General features: G+C 34.8%; 1 protein-coding gene across 3 annotated transcripts; it reads right to left on the bottom strand.

Moving 5' to 3' along the window:
* Positions 1 to 226: 226 nt before the first annotated feature.
* LOC108986685 (phenylalanine--tRNA ligase beta subunit, cytoplasmic-like) lies at positions 227 to 24277 on the bottom strand. 3 transcript variants are annotated; one of them, XM_035686037.1, is made up of 21 exons: positions 24010 to 24277; positions 23576 to 23899; positions 23420 to 23475; positions 23184 to 23284; positions 16767 to 16896; positions 16541 to 16656; positions 16023 to 16089; positions 15012 to 15053; positions 14248 to 14289; positions 14030 to 14106; positions 13539 to 13665; positions 13201 to 13368; positions 7630 to 7758; positions 7390 to 7524; positions 7118 to 7252; positions 5001 to 5075; positions 2729 to 2836; positions 1319 to 1408; positions 1126 to 1209; positions 652 to 742; positions 227 to 514 (listed from the first exon to the last, which is right to left on the bottom strand). In XM_035686037.1, the coding sequence occupies exons 2-20, from the start codon at positions 23631 to 23633 to the stop codon at positions 674 to 676; spliced, it is 1809 nt and encodes a 602-aa protein (XP_035541930.1). In that variant the 5' UTR covers positions 23634 to 23899; positions 24010 to 24277; the 3' UTR covers positions 227 to 514; positions 652 to 673. The 3 variants fall into 3 exon arrangements, with proteins under 3 accessions (XP_035541930.1, XP_018814927.1, XP_035541931.1); XM_018959382.2 differs by having other exon boundaries at positions 23576 to 23656; XM_035686038.1 differs by lacking the exons at positions 227 to 514; positions 652 to 742; positions 1126 to 1209 and having other exon boundaries at positions 1341 to 1416; positions 23576 to 23656.
* Positions 24278 to 25332: the final 1055 nt, after the last annotated feature.

Raw genomic sequence — 25332 nt, 5'->3', positions numbered from 1 at the left:
GGGTCGACATCGAGAAATGATGGTTATAATTGGGAGTGTATAGGTGTCCTATAATCATTTAAAAAAAAATAATAAATAAGATTTTATATGAAAAAATAAATTATTAATTAATCTCTCTTTTTTAAAATGATTTACGATACTTGTATACTTTACGATTGTATTTAACATTACTCCATGACATCAAACGGGAATCTGGAAAACAGAAGCTTCGGTAGAATGTAAAGCGGGATACAAAATCTTTTCTTCATCAATCATAAAAGTTAGGCAACAATACACATCAAATATTCCCAATATGAACACAATATATATATATATATATATATATTAAATCAACTTAAATAAAGCCCCCCACAATACCGTGCAATTGGAATGATATTCCTCCATCCCCATCATCATACATGGTTCCAAAATGGAGACAACCAGAAGAGTATTTTGCAAATGGATGCCCTGGATATGGTAATTTCTGGCACTAGAGCCACTAAACGATGGAGTAATCGAAGCGAAGCCAATGTTCCTGTAGTTATTAAATAACACAAACCAATTAAAGCAACAAGTAAACTTACTAAAGAACTGAGAGTCAGAGATGATATATATTCAGTTTTATTTCGAACCCAGAAAAGGTTAAAAGGACAAAGTGATCAAGAAACTTACCTCTGCTGTTACAAAATAAATCCTACAAAAAGCACTGGATGTTGAGTTCAAAATAGGAGCAAGGTTCAGGGATGTCACACTTGTTCAAGACCTAAAGCCACAGCATATTCTCAAATAAGTTGACTGTCATTTCAAATAACCATGAAAAAGAGTTTAAAGCCGTCTCCAAATTGACTCAATTAAACAAATGCCAGAAACCGTTGGTTAAAGTAGCAAAAAAGAATGTTCTGACGGAAATGCAGAATGATACAAAGATCATTTAACATGATTTGCTTCCTGTAAAGATTTCTAATTATCTCCACAAAACTGATCAGAAATAAACTGACCACAACAGACAATGGTCAGTTTAACTTTTTTCTAACATCTCAGATTGGAATGGTTGGGCAGAAAGGAAAACCAGTCATATAGGTTAGATATCTGGTTATATGCTTTCCACACCAACCAGCGAGTTTCTATTTACCGAAAAATAATTACCTCAGGGTGCACTATTCCAGAAGTTCCAATTTGCTTCCCTTTATAAATGATGCTAGCTTGTGTACCCCGAAGAAACTCAGGCTCCTTCAGAAGACAGCAAGACAGAGGTACATCATCACCAAGCACTAATACCAAAAAAAAAAAAATATACATATAGGAACTGCAATGGGCAGGAGGGGAGACGAGCCCTTACATTAGATGGCTTTAGATAGTAGGTTGTATTGTCATTAGGTGAAACAAGCCCAATCACTTCCATGATTCTTTCCACCAGCCCATGAATTATCTGCAAATCTTAAGTTCAAATTTAGGCACGCTGTTGAAATGCTTCACATGTAACACATAAATGTACAGTTTTTATGCAGACATTTTTTTAGATAATAATTCTCTTCAGAGGACATTTACATACACACATGAATGATATGTTTAATTAAACATAGGTTGAGTTTATCCATCCAAAAAATTAACATATAAATTAGGTGACTTATATTAAAAAGTGGAGAGACCCCACACATACATAATGTATCCAAAAATTCCCCCAAATAATTTGATAATGAGGTTTAAATTATCCACAATCTACAAAATCAAGGAAAGAGACTGCTACAAGCAGTACCCCATCAACCACTCTTGAGGCATCCCCTATGGCCCAAAGGAAACACTAAGAGATCATAGCTCTCTTAACAAGGGAATAATGAAGCAGCAGGAGATCAATGAACTTGCTACATTTAAACATGCCAACTATTTTTTTTTTATAAGAACATGCCAACTATTCATCACAAAAACATCCTTTGGTTTCTATTATCCAAAGTTAAAAGCCTCCTAAAGCAGCAGTCCAAAAGGGAAAAACCTTCTTCCCTAGAGATACTGACGCAGCATCAGAATTGTAAATCAAGTCTCGATTTTGGAACATTGCTTTGACGATAACTTAGGGTCCGTTTGGGAACACAATTGGTCTCAAGTATTCTCAGATATTTCCTTTCCAAACATCACTCAAACACAAAACACTTTCAATTTCAAATTTTCAACTTTTCAACTTTTCAACTTTTTTATCTAATCATTACCTAATCATTATAACTTTTCTAAACTCTTGAACAAAACACAAAAACAATACCACTTTTTCAAATTGCAAAACAAAAATTATATTCAAAAATTATATTCAAACAATTTTTTAACTTTATAATATTTTTATTCAATTTTTTCTCTCCTTTCCCAAAACCCATTAAAACATTTTAACTCAAACTATTTTACTATTATTCACAAATATACTGAGATATCCTAAGTATCCAAATGGGCCCTAAGATTCAAGGCCAACACAGTTTGAATGCTCACAACTCTCGTTCGGACAAAGCCAACTTGAAAATACAGCTTTTTCTTTTATAGGTGAAAATCTAAATATAGAAACTTGAATTGCCAGAAATGCGAGTAACAAACAATAAATGAACCGGAATAAAATATCCACTTTTTTTTAAAAGATGAAGATGAATGTGGACGGATTGAGCCAATGTTTTAAAAAATTCCAATACCATAAAACAAACTGAGATTAGCCATTCAAAACAACTATGATTAGTAATATAAAATAATTAAACTGAGTAAGATATCAATGCACCTCATATCCAGCAGTAGCACCACAATATAGTGCAGCAAGTTGGCGACGATTTGTTGCACCTACATCTCCAGTCTCATCCAACAGCACTACATCACCAACTTCAAAAATCTAGAGACAAAATTAGAAATAGGAGAACTTTGTTGTTAGATGCACAATAGATAAAATGACAGAAGAATATTACTTTGCCTGATGAAGATACAAAAATTAAGCCAATGTATAGAAATAATGATAAGAGATCACTTCATATAAATCATCTCAAAAGTTCTAGCTAATACAATAGCGTTGGTGAAAATACACCCAGATCACATAATGCTTTCATTAAGGGGCAAAACACCTTAGACTCAGTTATAATAGCTAAAGAATGTCCAATACCATAACTAGATTGGGGTTTCTAGGTGTGCTCTACAGAAATGATATGAAGAATGCATACGATCGAGTGAAAGAGATGGTGTGAGTGGATAGAAAATTATATTTCTAAGGCGATTTTTTCAGCTTTGATAAACAGCACTCCCTCATGCTTCTTTAACAGCTCTCACAACTTGAGACAGCTCTACTCTTTGGTTGGTAATGGATTCGCCAAGTGAATTCTGTCAGCTGCTGTGAACAGGGGCTCCTATCAAGTTTATTAGTAGATTAGACAAATGAAGAGCTTATCCTGTCTCCTCTCTTGTTCAGTAGTGAGACTTTAATCTTTTGAGAGACTATAGGATCATATCAATCATTTGCGTCTTTTATTCCTATGATTCAAAGCAAACTTAGAGCTAAAAATCAACATGGCCAAGTCAGAATTAGTATCAGTTAGAGTGGTGGATAATATTGGCAGTTTGACATGTTTCCTAGGCTGTAGAGTGTCATATCTACCCATGAAGCATCCAAGTCTCCCACATGGGATGCTGTTGAAGGCACCATCTATTTGGGTGGTGCTATAAAATAGATGGAACATCACTTAGGTGAAAGTAACTAAAGCGAGCAAGTTACTCTGACCAAGAATACTCTAACCTACCAACTTTTCTAGTCTTTCTTCCCTATCCTTGGTGTTGCCAAACGCTTTGAGATGTTTTAGATTGATTTCTTGTGGGGAGGAATGCTGATGAATTCAAGTTAAGGCATTCTGGGTTGTAAAGTGTCATCTTACCAAAAAAGTACATGGGCTTCCAATCGGAGGCCACTTTCAAGGCTAAGTTAAGGAGACTTTTGGGAGATATTTCATTCATTCCATTGTAAGGAGGCTTCAGTTGAATAATGCTTGCCCCAATGGAACCTTAATTTTGTTAGATCAACAAAAAGATTGAGTGATAAAGTTGTTCTCTTCGTTCTTCAGGCCGGCTGTATTTCTTTAGGTGGAGAATAGATGGCAATGATCACATATATTGGAGATCCATCCGAGGTGAAATCTTCTTCAATGCGCTCGTCACTCTAGTTGGTTCTTCATTTCCTTGGAAGTCTATTTAGAGAAGCATGGCACATTCAAAGGTTTTGTTTGGATGGAGGTCTTGGGAAAGATCTTAACCCTGGGTAATTTGACAAAAGAGGCATATCAAAGTAATGGAGTGGTGATGTTTGTGCAAACAGGATGAGGCAAGTGTTGATCATCTTCTACTACATTGGGGGTTGGCTGAGGACTTGTGGGCACGATATTTGGCACTTTCGGATTGAGTGGGTTTTGCCTTCAAAAATATCCTAGAAGCCCCAGATAACAAAATAACAATAATCGTTTTAATATCCCTACATTCAACAATTACTGCTATAAGCAACTCGCATGGCTTTTAAGAAATGCTAGCGCTGTCCATTGGCGTATGAAGATTACATATAAGGATGTTATATTTAATTCAATAGTTTTAAAATTTTCATATTTATTTATGACATGATTAAACAGCGCAGCTACATGAAGAGAAAAATCACACAAAAGATTGTAAATTTTATATCCACAAATGTTGTATTTATTGACGACAATGAAACAACATAAGATTCCATAAAGAGAGAACTAGAACTAAGAATAATGGCCTAACTAAATTGAATGCTATGCACAATTCAGAAAGAGTCCTGCTACTATGCCTGAAGGCAATATTAAAAACAGGCAAATGCACTGTTCAGTCACATGCTTTGGTCACCACCTTCGGGCACCCAAGCATTTTCCATTCAGAAATTATTAACCCTACATGCTCACAACTCGTCTAACATAATACAAACTAAATGTGACTACCTAATAACATGGGCACAGTCAGACTCACCCACGGAAAAATCAATAGTCTATTGAGAAACTACAATGTACCTTTATGGGCTTTGGATGGGCTTTGTTCTGTCCAACAGTTTTCAATAGACCAGACATAAGACTGGTACGAGCAGTCTGGAAATGAAACAATGTGTCAAACTTCAAATCAATAAAGAAGGTGGAGAAAACAAACGAAGATAAAAGAAATAAATGACAGTGAAAACCAAGTAAACCAAGAAGCAAACCTAGAGTTTACTGATGTTGGTAACAATATACTAATTAGTTGGAAAACACACAAAACCCCCTCATATTACCACCCAATTTGCAATCACCCCCAAACTAATAACTAATTACAATGTGCCTCCTTTCCACTTGAAAGGACAAAATTACACCCAAAAATTCTAAAAATTGACCAAATCCAATGTTAAATTAAAAATTAAAATTTCATAAAGATTTAAAAAAAGTTAAATTTCAAAACTTTATTTTGAAAATGATTTTCATTTTTTACGTTTCTAATATTACATTTCAAAATTTTTGAAACTTAATTTTAATTTTTACTTTTACTTTGCTATAATTATTTTGTATTTTTATATCTTCTACTGGTTTTGAGATTTCTTTTTCAAACTTTTTACGAAGGGTATTTATGTCAAAGTTCTTATGAGGTGGGGTACATTGCAAATTTTGAGTAGTTTGAGGAGGTGATCACCAAAATTGATATTAAGGGTAATTGCAATGCAATGGTAGTTTGAGGGGATTTGTGAATTTTTTCCCAATTAATTATAAAGCATAGACGCACTCTAAGATCCTGTAGTTAATGCTTTATAGACGCACTCTAAGATCCTGTAGTTAATTTGGTTAAAGCGAAAAATGCATGCACCTTAATGACAAAATGTAAGTCCAAATCAGGAGAGCCACTTCAATAGCAACTTAAAATTGTGATACAGACAATCTTGTGAAACAATCCACACACAATTCTGGTTATAACATGCATATCATGCAGTGATGCATCCTAATCTCATACTCATTGGGCGTGGACAGGATAGCAATGCATTACTTAAACAAGTTTCCAAATAAATGCCAATAAAATATAATTTGGTTTACTTATCAAAAATAAAAAATAAAAACATAATTTGGAGAGTTTGTGTGCAAGGGTTGGCTACCAACCCCAATGACGTTGTTGATATGGAACAAATCTTAGGACGGAAGGTTCACAACAGTGAGTTTGACAAAATATGGAACTCATCAAAATTTTGAATGATGTAAAGGTTAAAAAGATCACCTTAGATGTAAGTAAATAAATATTTTTTTTGATCGGTCAAAAAACAATGGTAAAGATAAGTATAAAAATAAATAACAGTAATAGTATCAATCTTTTTTTTTTTATAAGTAAACAGTAATAGTATCAATCTTATATGAGCATTGTGCATCAATAATACATATTACTGGTAAAGAAAGGTCAGAGGTGGAACTGAAAAGGGAACACCTAACCAGCTAACAAATCTACAAATGTCTTTTAGATTATAGCAGACTTTTTTCTATCAACCAAACATCCAAACTTTTTTTCATTTAATCCTTTGCCTTGGCATAACCTAAAAAGAACACAACACAACAAAACCCCCCAAAAAGCATTGAAAAATTTTCACAAGAAGCATCTATTCAGTGGACACCACCACTTTTTTCTTTTTTCTTTTTTATAAGTCCACTTTTTTTTTTATAAGTCCTCCATTTTTTCTACAGGTTTTACCAATTTTACAAAGCACAAAAGAAAATCAATTTCTCAAAAAGATTTTAGAATTTTTCAAGAAAATCTTTAAACCACACAAGACAACTAGCATAAAAAAAAGTAACAAACAGAAGGAGAAAGCGGAGGCAAATGACTTAAAAAAGATATAATTGCCTTATAAAGAAATGGAGGAGTTCATGATATGCATTAAGTCTTGATTTTGTTCAAAAAAAGTCTTCATAACAAAGAGAGAATAAATATAGCAAGCATAAGGACAGCAAAAGAGGACTTTTCAAAAAAGAATGCACCTAAAATGAGTAAAGAGACAATTAAAGGTATCATATCAATAGAAGTTACAACAATCATATACAACATTCATACCCTTCCAAAAATTATACTAGCAAAATCCACATTATCAGAGTATAATTAAGCACATAAGATTGAGAATACAAACCTCATTTTCAGAAGAACGAGGATTTTCAATAATCACTGCAGTGGAACCGTCATCTTCATGATTTAACATTGCAAAATTATCATTGTGTGAGCACAAAATAAATGACAAGACCTCGGTAAACCCACACATTGCCATCTAATGGGAAAATCAAACCAAAAAAAAAAAAAATTGTTAAACAAATAGAATGCAATAAAAAAATAAAAGTATACAAGGAACGGTATCACTAATCAAGAAAAAGCTGCAATCCTATTTGTATCTTATTGGCTCTGTACCTCCAATCTGACAAGATGACTAAACTCTTCCAGGGGCAGTGGCCTCAAAGACACAGCCCTGCCCTTTGAAATATTGTAACCCTTAGCAATCGCAATATCCTTAATATTATTGTACCCATAAGCAATGGCAACATCCTTAGCAACGAAAAACACGCCATGTCAATACAAATACAAGTACAAACATGTTTGGTGCAGAAAAGACGCATTAGTTAAATGACCAGGTTTTAGTACTATTAATACCTCCATAACATCACATGGATGAAGAACATCACTTCTAGTTGGGGGTACAGATACAGTAATATCAGAGCTATCATCACCTGATACAGACTGCACAGCACTCAATTGCATCCGATTCAACAAACTAGTGACCTGCATGATAGGAAAGACAGTGAGCAGACAGAGCAAAAACAAGCTAAGCCCTCGCATATGAGTAGTTACTGTCACTGAACATATAGAAATATAAAGTATCCACATCATAACATGACAGCTACTAGCAGATTGCTAATCTAATATTAGGTTTTACGGGAGCAATGAATAAGGAAAGGGTTCTGAAGAAGATGAGAGGGCGCACAAGTCACACTGTTTGGTTAGGGGAAAGCAAATCTAGAGGATAATTCCACCTGCCCCACTGTTTACAATCCAATCAAAGTCAGAAAGATCGGAGGGCAGAGAGGGGGGAGAGTTATTTGTTTTATTCTTTTGTTTTCCTTTTTCGCTAAAAGAGGAAGTGTGACAAAAGTGAGTAAAGTTACTTATAAAAAAAATAGAAGGGAATAAAATTCAATGTTACCCTCACCCCGCATTTAACTATAATCATTCCCTCCCCCTTACCCTGCCAACCAAACAAAATGAAGTGGAGGTAGAATCGTCTGTCTTACCTTCTATCCCTTCTCTCCCTCTCCAACCCTCCTACTTTCCATCCCTCCAACAGAACATAGTTTAAGATTTCAAATAAAGTATGACATGGTTAATTTTGTGTAGATCAGGTGCAAACCCTATAAAGTATACACAACAAATTACTGACAAGAATATAACATGAATCAGTAGACCATCTTTTATTGCATTGTGAGGTGACAAGAAAGCTGTGGGATGGGATGGGATATTTAGTAGAGTGAATGTTGCTTGGGTTATGCCGTCAAAGGTGGCTGATATGCTTGCCTGCTGGAAGGGTATTCAAGGCTGTCCCCAGGTGGCCGCAGTTTGGAAGATGATACCTTTATGCATTATGTGGTGTATTTGGATGGAGAGGAATGCGAGGTACCTTGCAGATAGAGAGAGAACAATAGTGGAGCTTCAGAATTTTTTTCTACACACTTTACTCCTATGGTTTTCAGCTATTGTCTTTAATGGAAACAATGTGAATGAATTCTTATTTTTAATGTAGTTCTTTTAGAATGTATTTAAGCATTTTCTTTTGTATACTCCCTGTGTACATGGGCTATGCCTATCTTTCATTCATATCAATGAAACTTACTTCTTACTTATCAAAAATATATATATATATATGAAAAATATATATATATATATGAAAAAAATCAGAGATCGTGGATCTAGTTATGTTTATTATTAGTCCCACTTTCTTACATATGTTAGTACCCTCATTAAGAGTCACAGTTCAAACAGAATAGGAAGGAGTTCAATGTCTATAAACATGTTCCATGATACTCAAAAAATATGGAGACTGATCTTTGAAGAATATAAAAATTGACAATGGGTAACAAGAATTTGATGGGCATGTTTAGTAAGTAAAGTTGCTGTAATTTTTTAGAATTATTGAAAAAAAAAATTTTTGAGATGTGTTCTTTATTGGTTTTATGAAAACATGTGACACCCTTTGGGTCAACAAACAAACAAGTGACACCCTTGGGCAACAACAAACAAGTTCGTAACAAAATGTAGCATCAATAATATGCCTGAAACAGAGAATGGAGACAAGGAAATTGACGAGGAGAATAAAGTGGATGATATTATTCATCTCTTTGCAATTAGGCGTCACTGATACTAAGATCAAAAAATGACCTCAGTTTGATCTGATTCCGAGGGTGGTTCTTAACTCAAGGCTCTCAGAGAGAGGTGATTCTACAAAAATCAAACATTAATCAATGATCGAATATTGCAATTGAAAGTCTATGATACACCATATTGACTAATGAGTGTAGGTGGTATAAGAGATCCCACATTGATTGGGAGAGAGAAGTTTTTGCTCTTTATAATGATTCCAATGGAACTCCAATTGTACTATTGACTAGCCGTTTCGGAGTAGGGCTCAAATGTGGCTCTAGCCTCCCTTGAGGCATTACAAATGCTATTTGAACATATCACAACCAAAAGTGTGGAACTTGAGCCTTGCCACCATGATCAGATGGCCTAACGAGGACACTAAGAACTTAAGGGGGGAGATTGTGAAACCCTTTACTAACTGATAAGTGTAGGTAGTGTATGAGATTTCATATTGCTTGGGAGTGAAACGTTATTACTCTATAATGATTCTAATTGGGCTCCAATTGTATCATTGACAAGTCCTTTTGGAGTAGGGTCAAACGTGATTTGGGGCTCCCTTAGGGCGTTACAAATGATTGCGATACCCCATATTGACCGATGAATGTATAGGTGGTGTATAGATCTCATATTGCTTGGGAGGGAGAAGTTCTTACTCTTTATAATGATTCCAATAAGGTTCCAATTGTACCATTGACTAGTCATTTTGAAATAGAGTCCAGATGTGGCTTGGGCCTCCCTTGAGGCGTTACAATTTGTATCAGAGTCTATCCCAAACAGAAATGTGGAACTTGAATAGTGTCACCTATGATGGAATGGCCCAACGAGGACGTTGGGAATTTAAAAGTGGGGGGAGAGATTGTAATACCTCATACTGACTAATTTGTCGGTCATGCATGGGATCCCACATTGCTTGGGAGAGAGAAGTTATTGCTTTTTATAATGATTCCAATGGGGCTCCAATTGTATCATTGACTAGTCATTTTGGGATTAGGACTCAGACGTAGCTTGGGCCTCCCTTGTGGCGTTACAATTCCATTTAGGGTTACAGGATGATTTAGGGTTACTGGATGCTGCAACAAAGCCAAAAGGAACAAATTGGATGTATATCACAATTAAGGAGAACGTCTTTCCAGATTTTGGTTCCTCTACGGCAAGGCCAAAAGGTACAGATTGCCCAAGCAAGGGGGAGGATGCTGACTTCTCTCAAGTGGTTGGGAGTGCTTTAGGTACCTCAGAAAGGTAGTGTATCAGTGCTATATTTGTCTTGGCCTGGTATTGGTGAGTTGGGCGCATATAAGCGTAAACATTGCTTATAACCTAAAAAAGTGAAAGATTGTGGCTTAATTGAAGTAAAGCACTCCTTTATAATAAAATATATGTATAATAAAATATTTTAAAAAATTAAAAAAATATAGGAATATATTTAGCCTATTAACTCAATTTGTTAAAGCATATGCAACATGACACTCAAGTGATCAACTTACTAAACATAGCATTCTATATACTTTTCTCTACTTTACAAAATATACACAACCGTGACATTTGATAGCCACAACCGAAGTACACGGTTGAATCAAAATAACCCAAAGGTCAATAACCGAAAATGCACGAATATTGTAGGTCTTGACATTGGAACTAACATAAGCAATAAAACGCAATCCTAAAGTAGTTATTGAGGACAAAAAAAGGGGTACAAATAAACACTAAAAGTTAATTCCATTATTTTATATTTTTTCAAAAAACTACAACAGCGCACTTGTTGAGATTTAAGCTCACTAAGGAAAGTGCCAAAAAGCACACTTAATGTGAGCCTTTATAAATGTGCTTCGCTTTTGGTAAGTGAAATACTTTGGCGTTGGCACTTTGTGACCAAACACGCTTCAACACTGTGAGTCTGCCCTTGTAGTGAATCACTATACTTGAGATGAGCCCTTGAGTTGCGAACCCTTGAATATCTATTTGCTATTGAGGATGGGCATGCAATACCTTCGAATTGGGTTTTACGGGAAGTTAAATCCTTCATGCACTTAGTGGGAATCTCATGTGATGTTTTTGACGAGGAGCATATGGATGGTCCATTGCCATCAAAGCTAATAGGTGTCCAAGACTTGGCGAGTAGAAATACACCAAATACTAAAAGGTTGTAAAGAATTAAAATAACTGACTTGTAACTAGGTTTAGTATTTGTATACTTCCTGTGCACTTTGCTTTGCCTTGTTACTTATCTTAAAAAAAACTTCTTATTCATCAAAAAATAAAAATAACTAACTTGTTTTATCTAGATACTAAGGTTGTGTTTGGTTATTGAACCAAACTCAACTCATCTCAAACTAATCATTGATAGGACCCACTACCTTTTCAACTTCCCATAAAAAAATTAAAACTCATCTCAACCTACTTCATACATTTTAACCTAAAAAATTCAATCCATCTCAACTTAAAAAAGTTAAACCCATCTCAATGGGACCCATAAAATACTACTATTCACAACTCAACTCATCTCAACATCCAAACGTAACTTAAAGGTCCATGACTCTAGTTAGGGTAGAATGAAGGGGACGGGTTCTCTTAGTTTCTTAAGAAGCCTAAATACTATTTTAGAATGCAAAACGATTAAACAGAGAGGTAAAATGCCTTAGGGTGGGTTGCTAAGTTCTTCATCAAAGAAAGGTGGGTTAATAAGTTGGTGGAATTTGCCATGTTGTATTGGGAGAGATTTCAATGTCAATCCCCTTGGGTGCAAACAATCTCTAAGGGCCATCAGACTGGAGGATTTTCCCCTAGAATTACCCGAAGTGTACTTGCGGGAAACTCCTTGCTGAGGGCATGTGCACCCCTAGAATTAGTTGGGACGCTATTCCTGGACACCCAGTGCCAATCAAAAAACAAAATCTTTTTCCAAGTGAGAGAACGTTAGATACTCGTTTGCATCTAGCTATAGTGGAAAACAAACATCAACAAAAAATATACAAATATAAGTTGTTGGTTGGTGACATGTATAAAGACCAAACAAATAAAGAACTTTCAAATACTAAAAAATACAGCTAACCAGCCCCACTGTAAATTAAAAACTAAATATATAAGAAATGAGCACTCCCATACACACATGCATCAATAACAGCCACCGCCTTGAATGCACATTTAAGGTTTCATAAATCAAGAAATAGACATTTTTTGTAGGGTGGAAGGGTTTGAAGGGCTGTAAGAAGGCGGCGAGAGTTTGGAAGATGATTCCTCCTTGTCTTATGTGGTGCATATGGCTTGAAAGAAATGGGAGATGCTTCGAAGATAAAGAACGCTCATTGGGAGATCCTAGGGATTTTTTCTTCAGTACTTTAAGTTCTTGGGTTAAAGCTTTTGTAATGGAGGATAATTTTCTACATCTGTTTTAGTTATCTAGTGTCAATTTCTTTTCATTTTTGGAAGTTGTAGGTGTTTCCTTTGTATACGTTGCGTGTACTTGGGCTTATGCCTATTTCTTTGAATAAAATTATTACCTATCAAAAAAAAATATAGACATTTTTTTATGTCGGGGATTCGGGAACCTCTACAAGGCAGGATCCTTCAGACCCACCCCTACAAAGTAAACCCCGGTCTCGTGCACCGCACTCAGAAGTTTCCCTACACAAAACTTGTTAGATCGCTGACTTTTCACCAGGGGATGTGGCCCCAAAAGATTGTTTACACCCATGAGATGTTGAACCTTGAACTTTGAAGGGAGTGATACCCCAAGACCAAAGCCTTCACCACTTGGGCCAACCCCTTGGAGTTATCAAGAAATAGACATATAATGTAAAGAAATTGAAATACCTTGACAGCATCCAAGGGGACGCCAATTGCACCAGTAATATAGGACAGAGAGACTTCCATGCTGTAGACAGACAAATCAGGACAAATATATGACTTCCCATCTGAGTATATCACTTCAACTGGCTCAATTTCAAACTTCCTTTCACATTGTTCTGAAAAGGTTGTCACCTAGGACAATAGAAGAAAATCATTCATTCATCAACTCTAAACCATAATCAAAATCTAAAGCAGCCGAGTATATGTCCCATATACTCAAGCTTTTGTTTATTTCATGATCAATAAAATTTTTGTTTAACAATAAAAAAAAAATCCAAAGCAGCTGAAAATTTCCAGGTTACCATTGTGTTCAAAACAATCTTGGCTTTTGTCAGATCAGTGGCAGTACATTCAATGAACACATTCTTCGTCTTAAGAGTGATAGCTGAATGGGCACTATTGATAATTGGGGGCAAAGATAAAACAGTTCTGCATAAAAAATAGAATTTTCAGGGGGAAGAAAAAGACAAAATTTAAAAGATTAAGAGCACATAAATACCTACAACTACTCATTCAGTATAAAAAGGATTTAAGAGCATGTACATAGGCTAAAAGATTTTCTTGTTCCATGAAAATTCAATAAAGACAATAGTTATATTTCCAGTACTCTCAGTAAAACGAACAGTATGAACTCAATGTCCTCAGAAGAGATATCTTCAACAATTTAAGACAAGAAAGTGAGAGGAAAATGATAGAACAATAAAGAAATAACAACAATTAATTAAAATGGCAGGTAAAAGAGCTCAAAGTCCTTAAAATTGCATAAAACGTATAAGAAAAAAAATCATCATACCTGTTACTGTCATATATAACAGGGAACACTGGTGAGCTCTCAATTATGTGCAAAAATTTCTTCAGTTTCAAATCTGACTGCCAAATCAAGATTAAACATAGATCAAGAAATTATATTCTAATATCTCCACAACCAACATAAAGTAAAATATAGAAGCTCCTACGAATCGTGCACAGGCAATGTAGGTGCAATCACCAATATCTTTATCTAAGACTCACTTTGTAAAACTCCATCAGCTCATCAGCTCTGAAATTGTTCACCTAAATTCCATAAGAAAAATGCTTTAAGCAATCAGTTCTAACATAATACACTGCAACTTCACACTATTTTATCATTCAAAAAAAGAAGATAAAGCATGATAAAGGCAAATTTTCTTAGACCACTGCCATCTACAAAAGTATAGGAAGTTCCGATGAATCAGCAGATTCTCTGGTCAATCAGAGAAGGGGAAAAGTACCTTTTAATAAGAAGATTTAGTTTAAAAAACTGAAGTTGCATGGACAAATGAGAAGCGTGCAAGAGAAAACAAAAAGTCGCGTGAAAAAAAAAAAAACAAAAAAAAAAACACAAAAGAGCTCTTATTTCAGACACAAACTCTCTTTGTTTAAAAGTTGTCAACCACATGATTTAATTTCTTTGTAAGGGACACCAAAGCAGAAGAAATGATAGCTTATATATCAAGTACAATAAACCAATGGGAACAAGTTTGGTTTAAAACTCTGAATAACAACAGGGAAACCTATTGCTTGCTACATGAATCCAATTTTCTTTTACCCAGGAAAATACGTCTTTCTTCAACAGAGATTTTAGGGAAGGCCCTTCAAGCATTCTGTAATTTTTTCAGTCACAAGCTCAGTCACAAGCCTATGTGCTCATTTTGTATAATACTGTTTCTCATGACTTTATCAGGTAGCACTGATTCTGACAAAGTAACAATATATTTGGACTGTGTTTAAGAATTGAATCAAAATATGAAGGTTACCTGCTTCAGTGGCACAAAATTTATACTTGAAGGAGGCAAAGCCTGCAAATAAAAAAAAAGAGTGAAATTGTAAGTTACTGATGCAGTAGATGTTCTTACTTCAGTTCGTACAATCTTCAAGTATTATTTAAACTAAGCAAATTAATGTGGAATAACCTCGTACAATTTTTTATAACCTCATACAAAAATGAGAGAAATAACTTCCCAAAGCAAACATGTTTGTGGATATGCTAAACACACTAAACACTTGAAAAAGGAGAGAGAGAGAGAGGAAAATCTTCAACAATCGGACAAACAATATAAAAGCCGCATGTCCTGACATAGGATTGGACAAGTAAAAAAGGTGATCAACAAATTAATCTAACCATCCAGAATAAGGAGTTTTTTTTTATTGGCACTGGATGTTTGAGAACAAAATCCCAACTAATCTCAAGGGTGCACAGGCCCTCAGCAAGGAGTTTATTGCAAGTGCACCACGGGACAATAAGGAGTTACAAACTCAAAAAGTACAAGCCACATAGAATACTTCCAACTGGAATTAGATGGTTGCGTCTTCTTTACAAGCAGATTATATGTATTGAAGGGCCAAAGGGGTGACAGGTCTCCAAAAGCTTTTGACCTAGGGCCGAAACTTCTCCCTTCGTTCCAAAGAGATTTTTTTTATAGGTAATCAAGAAGTTTTATTCATAAAAGGAGGCAAAGCCCAAGTACACAAGAAGTGTATATGAGAAGTACCTAACTAGGGTTTACAACCGAAAGTAGAAAATCATAGGCATTAAGCCGATTAAAAACAATGGCTCCACCCATAAGATCAATGTGTTAAAAAACAAAACTTTAAGCTCATCCATTGTTATCTTGCAGTCCTCGAAGCTTCTATCATTTCTCTCCCGCCAATCATTCCAAAGAGACATTATCAACAAAAGAACTAACTGCCCACATGTGTTCAGCCATAACACATTAACCAAGACATAACATACTGTAACAAGAAGAATTAATATTGGAGAAAACTACCTCATACGTGAAAGGGCCATGTAATGTATCCAAGTCATGAGTTCCAATGGCAACTAGGGTTCTTCGGCTACAAAATTATCAAATGCAAGCAAGTGAAATGATAGATTACATAAAATCTTTAAAGAAACTTTACATAAAAGCTCCAGACATAAAATCTCTGGGCCATGTAACAAATATATGCTAGTTTTGGCCAATGGTGGGGATCTGCTAAAAACTACATAAGCAAAAAAGACTTTAGAAACTTTAGGTCAAAATTAAGGTTTAATATATAACCTCATAAGATTTTTCATAACTTCGTGCACACTCGTTGATGCTTGTGTTATTTGCATATCGTTTAAACAACCATGCATAAAACATAATAAATAAACCCTGTTCTGTCTAGATTTAATGGACAAACACAATCAAAAGTTAATCAAAAAAGAAATCTTCAACTTTTATCGGTTCAAAGCATTTTCTTGGAGATAATAATTATGCCAAGTTACATATTATAAATGAAGCTGTGAGTTAGGATTCATTACCGGCAAATGTTTTGATGGAGCTTATCTTGGAGATCAATAAAGCTGTTATAACTTCCTTCATCAAATGTTATACCTCTTAAAACAGCACAAACAACATAGGGACGAATTGAAACTGTCTGCAAGCGGAGAAAAGGAAGAGTTCATACCCCAAGAAAATCAGCTGTCACAATAAAAATTTAAGAAAAAATATTCGATCATGGGCTTGTGAATTTTGGGGATAAACAACCTCTGGTTTCACGTGCATTTTAATAATTGATTCTCTACTAATGTTAGCCACATTATATTTCGGCATCTCCTGCTGGCCACTGAAGATTCGAAGAGCCTGAGCAATTCCTTCCAAGCAAAGCAAATCATATCTGTGCATGTCAAAACAAAATAATTAGATTTTTTATAAGCAATAAGGAGTAAACAATTTGAATTTATCTTGCTTTTTTTTAAGAGAAACACTTAAGCTATAAAGGGATTACACAAAAGTAAACCCACAAACTGACGTGACTTCATGTGATCTATTAAATCTACTTTACAATAAAAGTAACTTTACAATCTGACATACCGTATCAAACCACGTCAGTTTGTGGGTTTACTTTTGTAAAATCCCTTTATGTTTGTACCAATTCTCTTTTTTTAATTACCCTCATAAAATAAAGGTTAAAAACTATAAAGTCTCAGAATTTTGCACATTTGCCTTTTTGCTCCTTGAGTTTTACATTTTATCATCTTGCTCCTTGGATTTTACAATTACATCAATCAGGTCCCTCCATATTTTTCTCCTAAACTATTGTAAATGCCATCCAATAATGGACATGCAGCATGCCACATGGCTAAAAAAGAATAAAAATATAACAAAATTGTTTAAAAATATGAAAAAATCATTTAGATCCTTCGTACCAAAATTGTTTTTGAAAGAAAAAACATTTGAATCCCAAAATCATTAAAAGATTATATGAAGTAAAAAAGAAACTGCAAAACACATTTAAAATAACCAATTTTTAAAAACATAAAGGAATTAAAAATTCAAGATACAAAAATAATAAAAATCTAAATCATCTACACCTTCATTTGAAATTATATGAAGAAAGCTTCTCAAGTTTTTTTAACAAAAAAATAAATAAAATCATTTAAATTTTTTTTTTTTATAAGTAAAAAAAAATCTTTTTTTTTTATAAGTAAAAAATATTATATATCAAAAGAAAAACCAAGTACACTGAATGTATACAAGAAAACACCTTGCCCAAAATGACCTAAAAAGCCCCTAATGACCCAAAAAGCCTGTGAAATAAACAACCCAAAATATACCAGACTGGTCCCCAACCCTTGTTTCTCATAGAACTAAAACTCTACACGAACACCCAACCCCAAACCCTTGATTCCCTGTCTTCACAATGTCCTCCCTTGACTTCCCTCTAGTTGAGGTACCACCCTTAGCGACGTAGTTAATTGCCCAAAAAAGACGTTGTAACTCCCTGCTTTTCTTTAAATTATATTAAAGGCATTTAAATTTAAAAAAAAAAAAAAATCATTTAAATTATATGAAGTAAAAAGGCACTACAAAACTTTCCTTTTTTTATTTTTTGCATTTGGGACGCCAACCTAGTTTTATGTGTTTATAAAAAAAAAAAAAAAAAAAAAAAAAACATCTTTTTGCACTTGGTACGCCAACCTAGTTTTTGGATTTTTGTTTGCATTTATTTTGCTTTTCTATTTTGGGGTTTCATTTTTTTACTTTTCCATTTAGGACACTCGCAACAATTGCATTTGGAAACAAGAGGGATGTGAAATTATTGATCCTCACATCAAATGGTAGATTCTTGTGGAAAAAGGAGGGAGTTTTCAGTTTGCTACAGTTAGAAAAAAGATTGCTTCTTTAGTCTCTCGTACGGAATGGGTGCACTGATCGCTATTTTAGGCAATCTAATGATTGCTGGAAATAGTTCTCTATTTCATTCCCTTTTTTTCTTATTTTAGATCACAGATTATTATGGGTCACCAGAAGCATGGAGGTCCTCAATAAAAATTGTGGAGAAGACCAAAGGGTTTGGAGGTCTGTAGTTCTAAGTCATTGTGGTATAGGGTGGCTGGTGGCTATAGTGGAAGTAGTGTTTCAGGCGGAAAGACAATTGGAATTCATAAAACACATGCACGAAGGAAACAGAGCCTTCGTGGCTCAACGACGCTCCAACATGCATGGTAGATTTTTAACTGTGACCGAATATGACAAAGGAGGTTGGCAAGGTGTTCTAGTCATATCGGAACGGTATGAAGGTCTAGGTTGGGAGAAATTTGTTGTCAAGTTACACAAATTCGCTGCTCTGTTTTTCTGCATTAATGGTGAACAGGTCATGGGGAGAAAGCCAGAAGAACACATCTAGTCATGGGAACAACAGTATGGAACTAAAGCAAAAAGACGGAGTGCATCCACGGTGGTGAGGCAATCATATGCAGAAGCTCAGAATACGGATCATGCTTCGGTGACTCAGTTTGATACTAGGGGCAAGAAGGGGAATTGTGAAATTGGTCTGAAACCTCTCCAGATCACACATGGACAGAACCCAAGGTAGAAGAGGTCTGACTCCTCCGAAAGCTTAAGAATCGTTTCTAACGCAACAATGGATGGTTTGGGGCTTCGCAATGGCAGTATGGCTGGAAGAGAGATGCACAATACACTAAAAGAGATGCAAAACCCGCTTGTCAAGTTGAAGGCAGCGGTTGCCTTGTTATCTACGGAACTTGTCTTATGTTCAAGAGCTAGTAATGGGGTTGTAAGGCCAAATAAAGGGGAGCCCAAGATAGGCCTAAATCATAAGTCATTTACACAAAGGAGTGGGGCTGGGTGTGATAAGAGATGGGCCAAGTTCTATAAAACCGGATAAAGGAAAAAAAAAAAGTTAGGTTTGGCCCAATTTCAATATCCAGATCCAAGAGAGTGTGATGGGTCAAAAGGAAAATCAGGTCATCTATATTCGAAGTGGGTCAGCATAGAGACTGCCGAAATGGAGTGCCCTCCACCATGGGTGACACGAAAAAGTTCGCCTATGAGTGCTACACCCCTGATCAGTGTTCTCTTTAATGAAACGACAACACCCACGCCGGAGTTGAAGGAAAATGTGAACACCAAGGCTTGGGGGAAATTTAGGGTCTGTCAGAGTGGCAAAGAAAGGATCAGCGAAGAGTTGTGCACGCCCAATCAATGTTGTCTACGAAGAAATGACGGCACCCACACCGAGACTTGGGGGTGATTCTGAGTCTGCAGCCAACCCAAAACTTCAAATGGTGACAATGGCCCCAACACCCATGATGGAGAGAACCAATTTCTCGATACCTCTTCAAGCACCTTGTGGGTCAACATATAGCTTTGGACAAGGTAGTGACAACAACAATGGCGCTATTGAGGAGGTGAGGGATTAGTATGCATGAGATGGTGTCGAGGAAATGATGGGGTTGTCATTGGTGCCTTGTGAGGAGGAATATTTAGGGCCTAGTATACAATTTGGAGCTACGTCTGTGGAAGATGTCGTCCCCCTGATATCTCTTCCACTAATCAACAATATAGCTGATTCATCATCGGATTGAGTTTTGCAAAAGATTAACGAGATATAGCAAAGCGTGGGGATTACATGCAAAGGATTTGAGGACCAATTCACAGCACTATTCACTGGAATTGAGGCGGGGCACTTGGAACAAAATCAAGATCTAAGAAGAGCGATGAGTTAAAGCATCTTACTTGGGCAATCAACTACGACACTAAAGAAGGTAGTCCAAGTCGAGGGAAGAATAGAGGGAGGGCAGAACCAGTTGTATTATGAAGCCCAAGATTTTAACTGGAACCGGGGACTAAGGTATATTTCTCATAGGATCGTTCAAAGTTTACAGGTATTGAGAAGTGTGTTGGGGAATTTACAGTGGTTTGCTTTTCTATAAAAGGTGGTAGATGATCTCGAGTGGGCCTTTACCAGAGTTTATGGGCCAAATCTGGATTGGTGGGACATGCCTTGGTGCATTGGTGGTGGCTTCAACCTTACCCGGTTCCCAAGTTTGGTCTAGAATGGATAGGTTTCTCATTTCTCCCTCTTGGGCTTTGTTCGGATCATTTCCCTATCATGGGCTATTTTTTTTTTTTTTTTATAAGTAAACAAATTTTATTGGTCAAAGAATTAGGCAAAGCCCAATACAAATACAAGAACAACTATATGCCCTAATTAAGAAGGCGCCAAAAAGAGATAAGAAAGTCATGTAGATCCATGACGTTGAAATCAACAACAATGGCCCAGGTACATAGAGTACTGTAAAATAAAGCTATAAGTTCCTCTAGCGATCTCTCTGTCTTCAAACGTCCGCGCATTGCACTTTTACCACAAACACCACACAATGCATATAGGAATTATCTTCCAAACTGCTTTAATTAGCTAGATGCCTCCTATATTTGTCCAGCTGGCCAGCACTGCCACTACATGGGCTAATGTTCATGACTTCCTTGTATCTATTTCTGCTCCCTAGCTAGGTGTTTTCTTTTGTATACATCCAGTGTACTTGGCTACGCCTATTGTATTAATAAATTTTTACTTATAAAAAAATATTACTTACTTTTTTTATATTTTCATATATTTTTGTATGATCTTACACATATTTTTGCCTTTCTTATTTTTTAATTTTTTTTTCTAAAATATATTGGACTTTTATTTTTCATTCTTTGTTTTGATTTATTTTTACTTATTGTTAAAAACTAGGTTTTCATGAGTTTTGACATTCCTATTTAATTTTTGGATCTGTTACATGATTTTAGAATATTTTAAATGACTTTTAGCTTTCTAAACAATTTTATATTTTTTCTTATGAGAACTGCTACATACACAAAAAAATTACACAAAAGTAAACTCACAAACTGATATGGTTTCACGTGATCCGTTAGATCTACTTTACATTAAAAGTAACTTTACAATCTGACGTACTGCACCAAGCCACGTCAGTTTGTGGATTTACTTTTGTGTAACTCCTTTGTGGCTAAAGTATTTCTCTTTTCTTATTAGTCCATGTGATATGCCACCTATCCAATTGGAAATGTGGCAAGCCATGAAAGCACTTCCATTAGTTTAGTTAGTGCAAATATGACGGAAGGACCTAATTGACAAAATTATGAAATCTTGGGAGTAAATTTAAAATTGAAAACTTGAACAAAAGTTAAGAATGTAAGATTCGGGGATTGCTTTTGCTATAATCAAATAGAAATTTTTTTGATAGGTAATAGAATATTATATTAGAAAAACACAATGGGTATACCTGTGAAGTAAAACACAAAGGGTATATGGCCTTTTTAAAATTGAATACATTGGACATTACAAGAGAAACACCTAACTAGAAATAGAAAAAGATATGATAAAATCATGAAAATTGAGCCCATTAAAATCTATAAAGGCTTCCCAAAGGAATAGGGTATTGAAAAATAATAAATGGAAGTTCCTCTCAGTTCAGTCTTTCTAAGGCCTCATTTGGAGAATGAGATGAGATGAAAAATCTATTAGTAGTAGTAAAATGGTTTGAGTTAAAATGTTTTATTGGGTTTTGGGAAGAAGATGAGATGAGATGAAATGGGTTTCCAAACGAGGCCTAAATTGAGTTCACTCAACTGCGTTAAGTCAAGGAATGTGGGCAATGCAAAAAAAAAGTTATTATTTTATTTTTATTTTATTTTTTCTAGGTAAGATTGTGAAATTATTTTACTTGAGAAACTCAAATTTTAAGCATATCCCTGATTTTTGTTTCTAGTTTTCTTGTTGATAAGTAGAGCATAGTATGCAAGAAGCAAAAACAATAATTATGAATGTTAGAAAAGGAAATTATAAGTTCCTGTATCTTTTTCACCTTCTAAATAGGTGTGTCTCTTGTATACTCATGTACTTGAGTTGAGCCTTTTCTGCTTATCAATAATGATTAATTACTTACAAAAAAAAAAGGACATTATAAGTCCTAAGGAACACTTCCTTGTATCGCTAAACCAGCATATATAGGCGATGCTCTTGTATATGTCCCGTATACTCGGGCCTTTGTCTACTTTTTGCACAATAAAATTTTGTTTAACGATAAAAAAAAAGTCAATCAATTAAACCAAGTTAAGAAACTCAAAATTTTACTAGATCCCTGTATTAAAATAAACTTATCATAAATAAGCAAAGTGACTTACACACCTTAGAAAAAAGAAATAGAGAGTACAGTTAACTTTAAAGAAAAATCAAGAGTATAAAAGATCATTAAAAACTGTAATGTAACAAGTGAACCCAATCTAAATCGACTCAATTATATAATAAGCAAAGCCAAAAAACTATTTAATGAGAACAAAAAAAAAATTTGTAGCACTTAAGAGGAAAAACCAATCAAACTGAACAAATATAAAGAAAAACTCTGTAGCAACTCTATAGCTACTTTTGAAAATTTAATATTCTAATAAACCTATAATTAATAATAAGTAAATGTAAATTCTCTGCTATCATTTAAAACTTAGAAATTTTCCGGTGTACTCAGTTTGCCCCTTGAATTACCCGAATTGCACTCGCAAGAAACTCATTGCCGAGTGCTTGTCCACCCTCAAAATGCCAATAAAAATACTTATAAAAAAGAACAACTACGTTTTGTATATGAAATAGTAAAATACCTATTGGCAGGGATCTCAATCTTGTAGATAACTTCTTCGTCTTCTCCGGTTTCCTCCTCTTCCAAATGCTTTTCCTTTCTAATAATGGCTTTCTCGGTAGTCTGGGACAGCCAAATGAAATATATTCTCAATAAAAGTACCAATAATCTCGAAATCATTAATATTAACAAGAAAAAAAAAAAAAAAGGAGAGAGAGAGAGAGAGAGAAGAGGACAAAGAGTGCACGAAATGCTTACGACGTCGTCGAGCTCGATACCGAACCTGAAGCAAAGGTCTTCGAACTCTTCCTGCGCTGTGATATTCCAAAAAAAAAAAGCATAACCATTTCATCAAATTTCCTTCGAAAAGAGAAAAATGCTAGGAAATACATATAAAAAAATCATCAATCTCACTGTAAGTTTTTCCGAGGGCTGCGAATAGTCGATCCCTTCCCACGCTGATAGTAGGCATGGTTGATAACTCAGGAAGATAGTCTGCAACTTAGCAATGAAGCAGAAAATGGGATAAGAATGCGTTTCAAAAACACCAAAAGGTCAAGGGGTTGGTCAGGTTTAGTGCTTTTGTTTAGGATCGCTTTTGCCCAGGCTGAATTGTGCACCGACACCGACTCTGACTTAATAGGAGGCCGAGTCGGGCCTCCAACTTCGATTCACTTAGAATCGGCTCCGTTTCCGACTCCATAAAACGAAGCGGATGTCGGACACTATTACAATATTCTGATATTACACGAGGAAAAACGAGTACATTAACATAACCATTGGGAAAGATGGTTAGTGAAACCAAATTAGTTGTAGACACAGAGAGAGGGAGAGGGAGAGAAGTGGACCTCGATTCGAATCGTTGAAGCAGACGCAGATGATGGCAGCGGGCTTTAGCCTTCGATAATCGAGACTGGCAATCGTTGGGTGGCAGATGATGGCAGCGACGGACGGATGAGAAAAGGGGACACGGCAGAGGTTAAGGGGTTTCGAAGTTTATGGCAATGGATCAGGGTAACGACGCACTGAAAAAGCGAAGGCTTTAAGGCACTGTCATTCGATCATGCAAATGCAAAATCAAAATTTGCATGACGAGTGATTTTACATTCGGGAGTGGTTTCAGGTTTGGGTAGAAAAACGCCCACAATCTATCTTATTATTATAATTTTTTAAATTTTTTATTTAAAATATAATAAATAATTTAATTTTTTTAAAATTTTAAAATAATAATAATATAAAAAATAATATTTTATTTAACTTTTAATTTTTTTAAAATCATCTCTTCTCATTATTCAAATAACTACTTAATTACTCCACTCAAAATTTATATATTAATCAAAATAATAATAAAATATTATTAATTTAATATAATATTATTTTTAATTTAATTTTAACATGTTTTGCAATTGAGTTATGTTAAAACAATCGAAAAAATGTCTCGAATGAAGTTATTGGACAGTGTATTTTATTTTTATATTTATTTTTTATGTATTTTTTTAATCATTATAAATATTTTTAAACAATAAAAAAATTTATAATATTATTAAAAAATATTTTTTTAATCACGTATTTAAAAAAAATTTCATTTGAGACATTTTTTAAATCTCAAATTCGAAACCCAAATCATTTCACTTTGCAATTCTACCTGATGATTTCATTTTCTTGGTTCACAGAATCAAGTTATTTTTAACTAGTGTAGTAATGGATATTTGTAAGGGAAAAAAGTGCTTAAATTTCATTGGTAGACGGTAGACCCATAAAAACTCCGATGCAAGAAACAAATCCAATTCGCCAATTTCTGGAGTGTTCTAATTCCACAAAATAGCCTGAGCTCTATTGGGATAGGGAGAGAAAATAACATGATTTTAGATAATAATTAAAAGTTAAATAAAATATTATTTTTTAATATTATTATTATTTTAAAATTTAAAAAAAAATAAATTATTTATTATATTTTATATAAAAATATAAAAAAATTATAATAATGAAATGAGATGAAACCATTTTTATATCCAAGCCATACCTTAAAAACACTTCATTGACAGAACACTTGGATGAAAAAAACAAGAACTTCCACTTACCCAAAAAAAAAAAGTGCTTTCACCATCTTTCTTGTAATAGAAACAAGTCCAAGCTTTCATGAATAGCAGATCTACTCAGATGCAGCAGCA

The sequence above is a fragment of the Juglans regia genome, chromosome 15, assembly GCF_001411555.2.
Source record: "Juglans regia cultivar Chandler chromosome 15, Walnut 2.0, whole genome shotgun sequence".
Lineage (NCBI taxonomy): Eukaryota > Viridiplantae > Streptophyta > Magnoliopsida > Fagales > Juglandaceae > Juglans > Juglans regia.
Note: the sequence above shows the minus strand (reverse complement) of the source record. Positions and strands in the feature narration are given on the sequence as shown.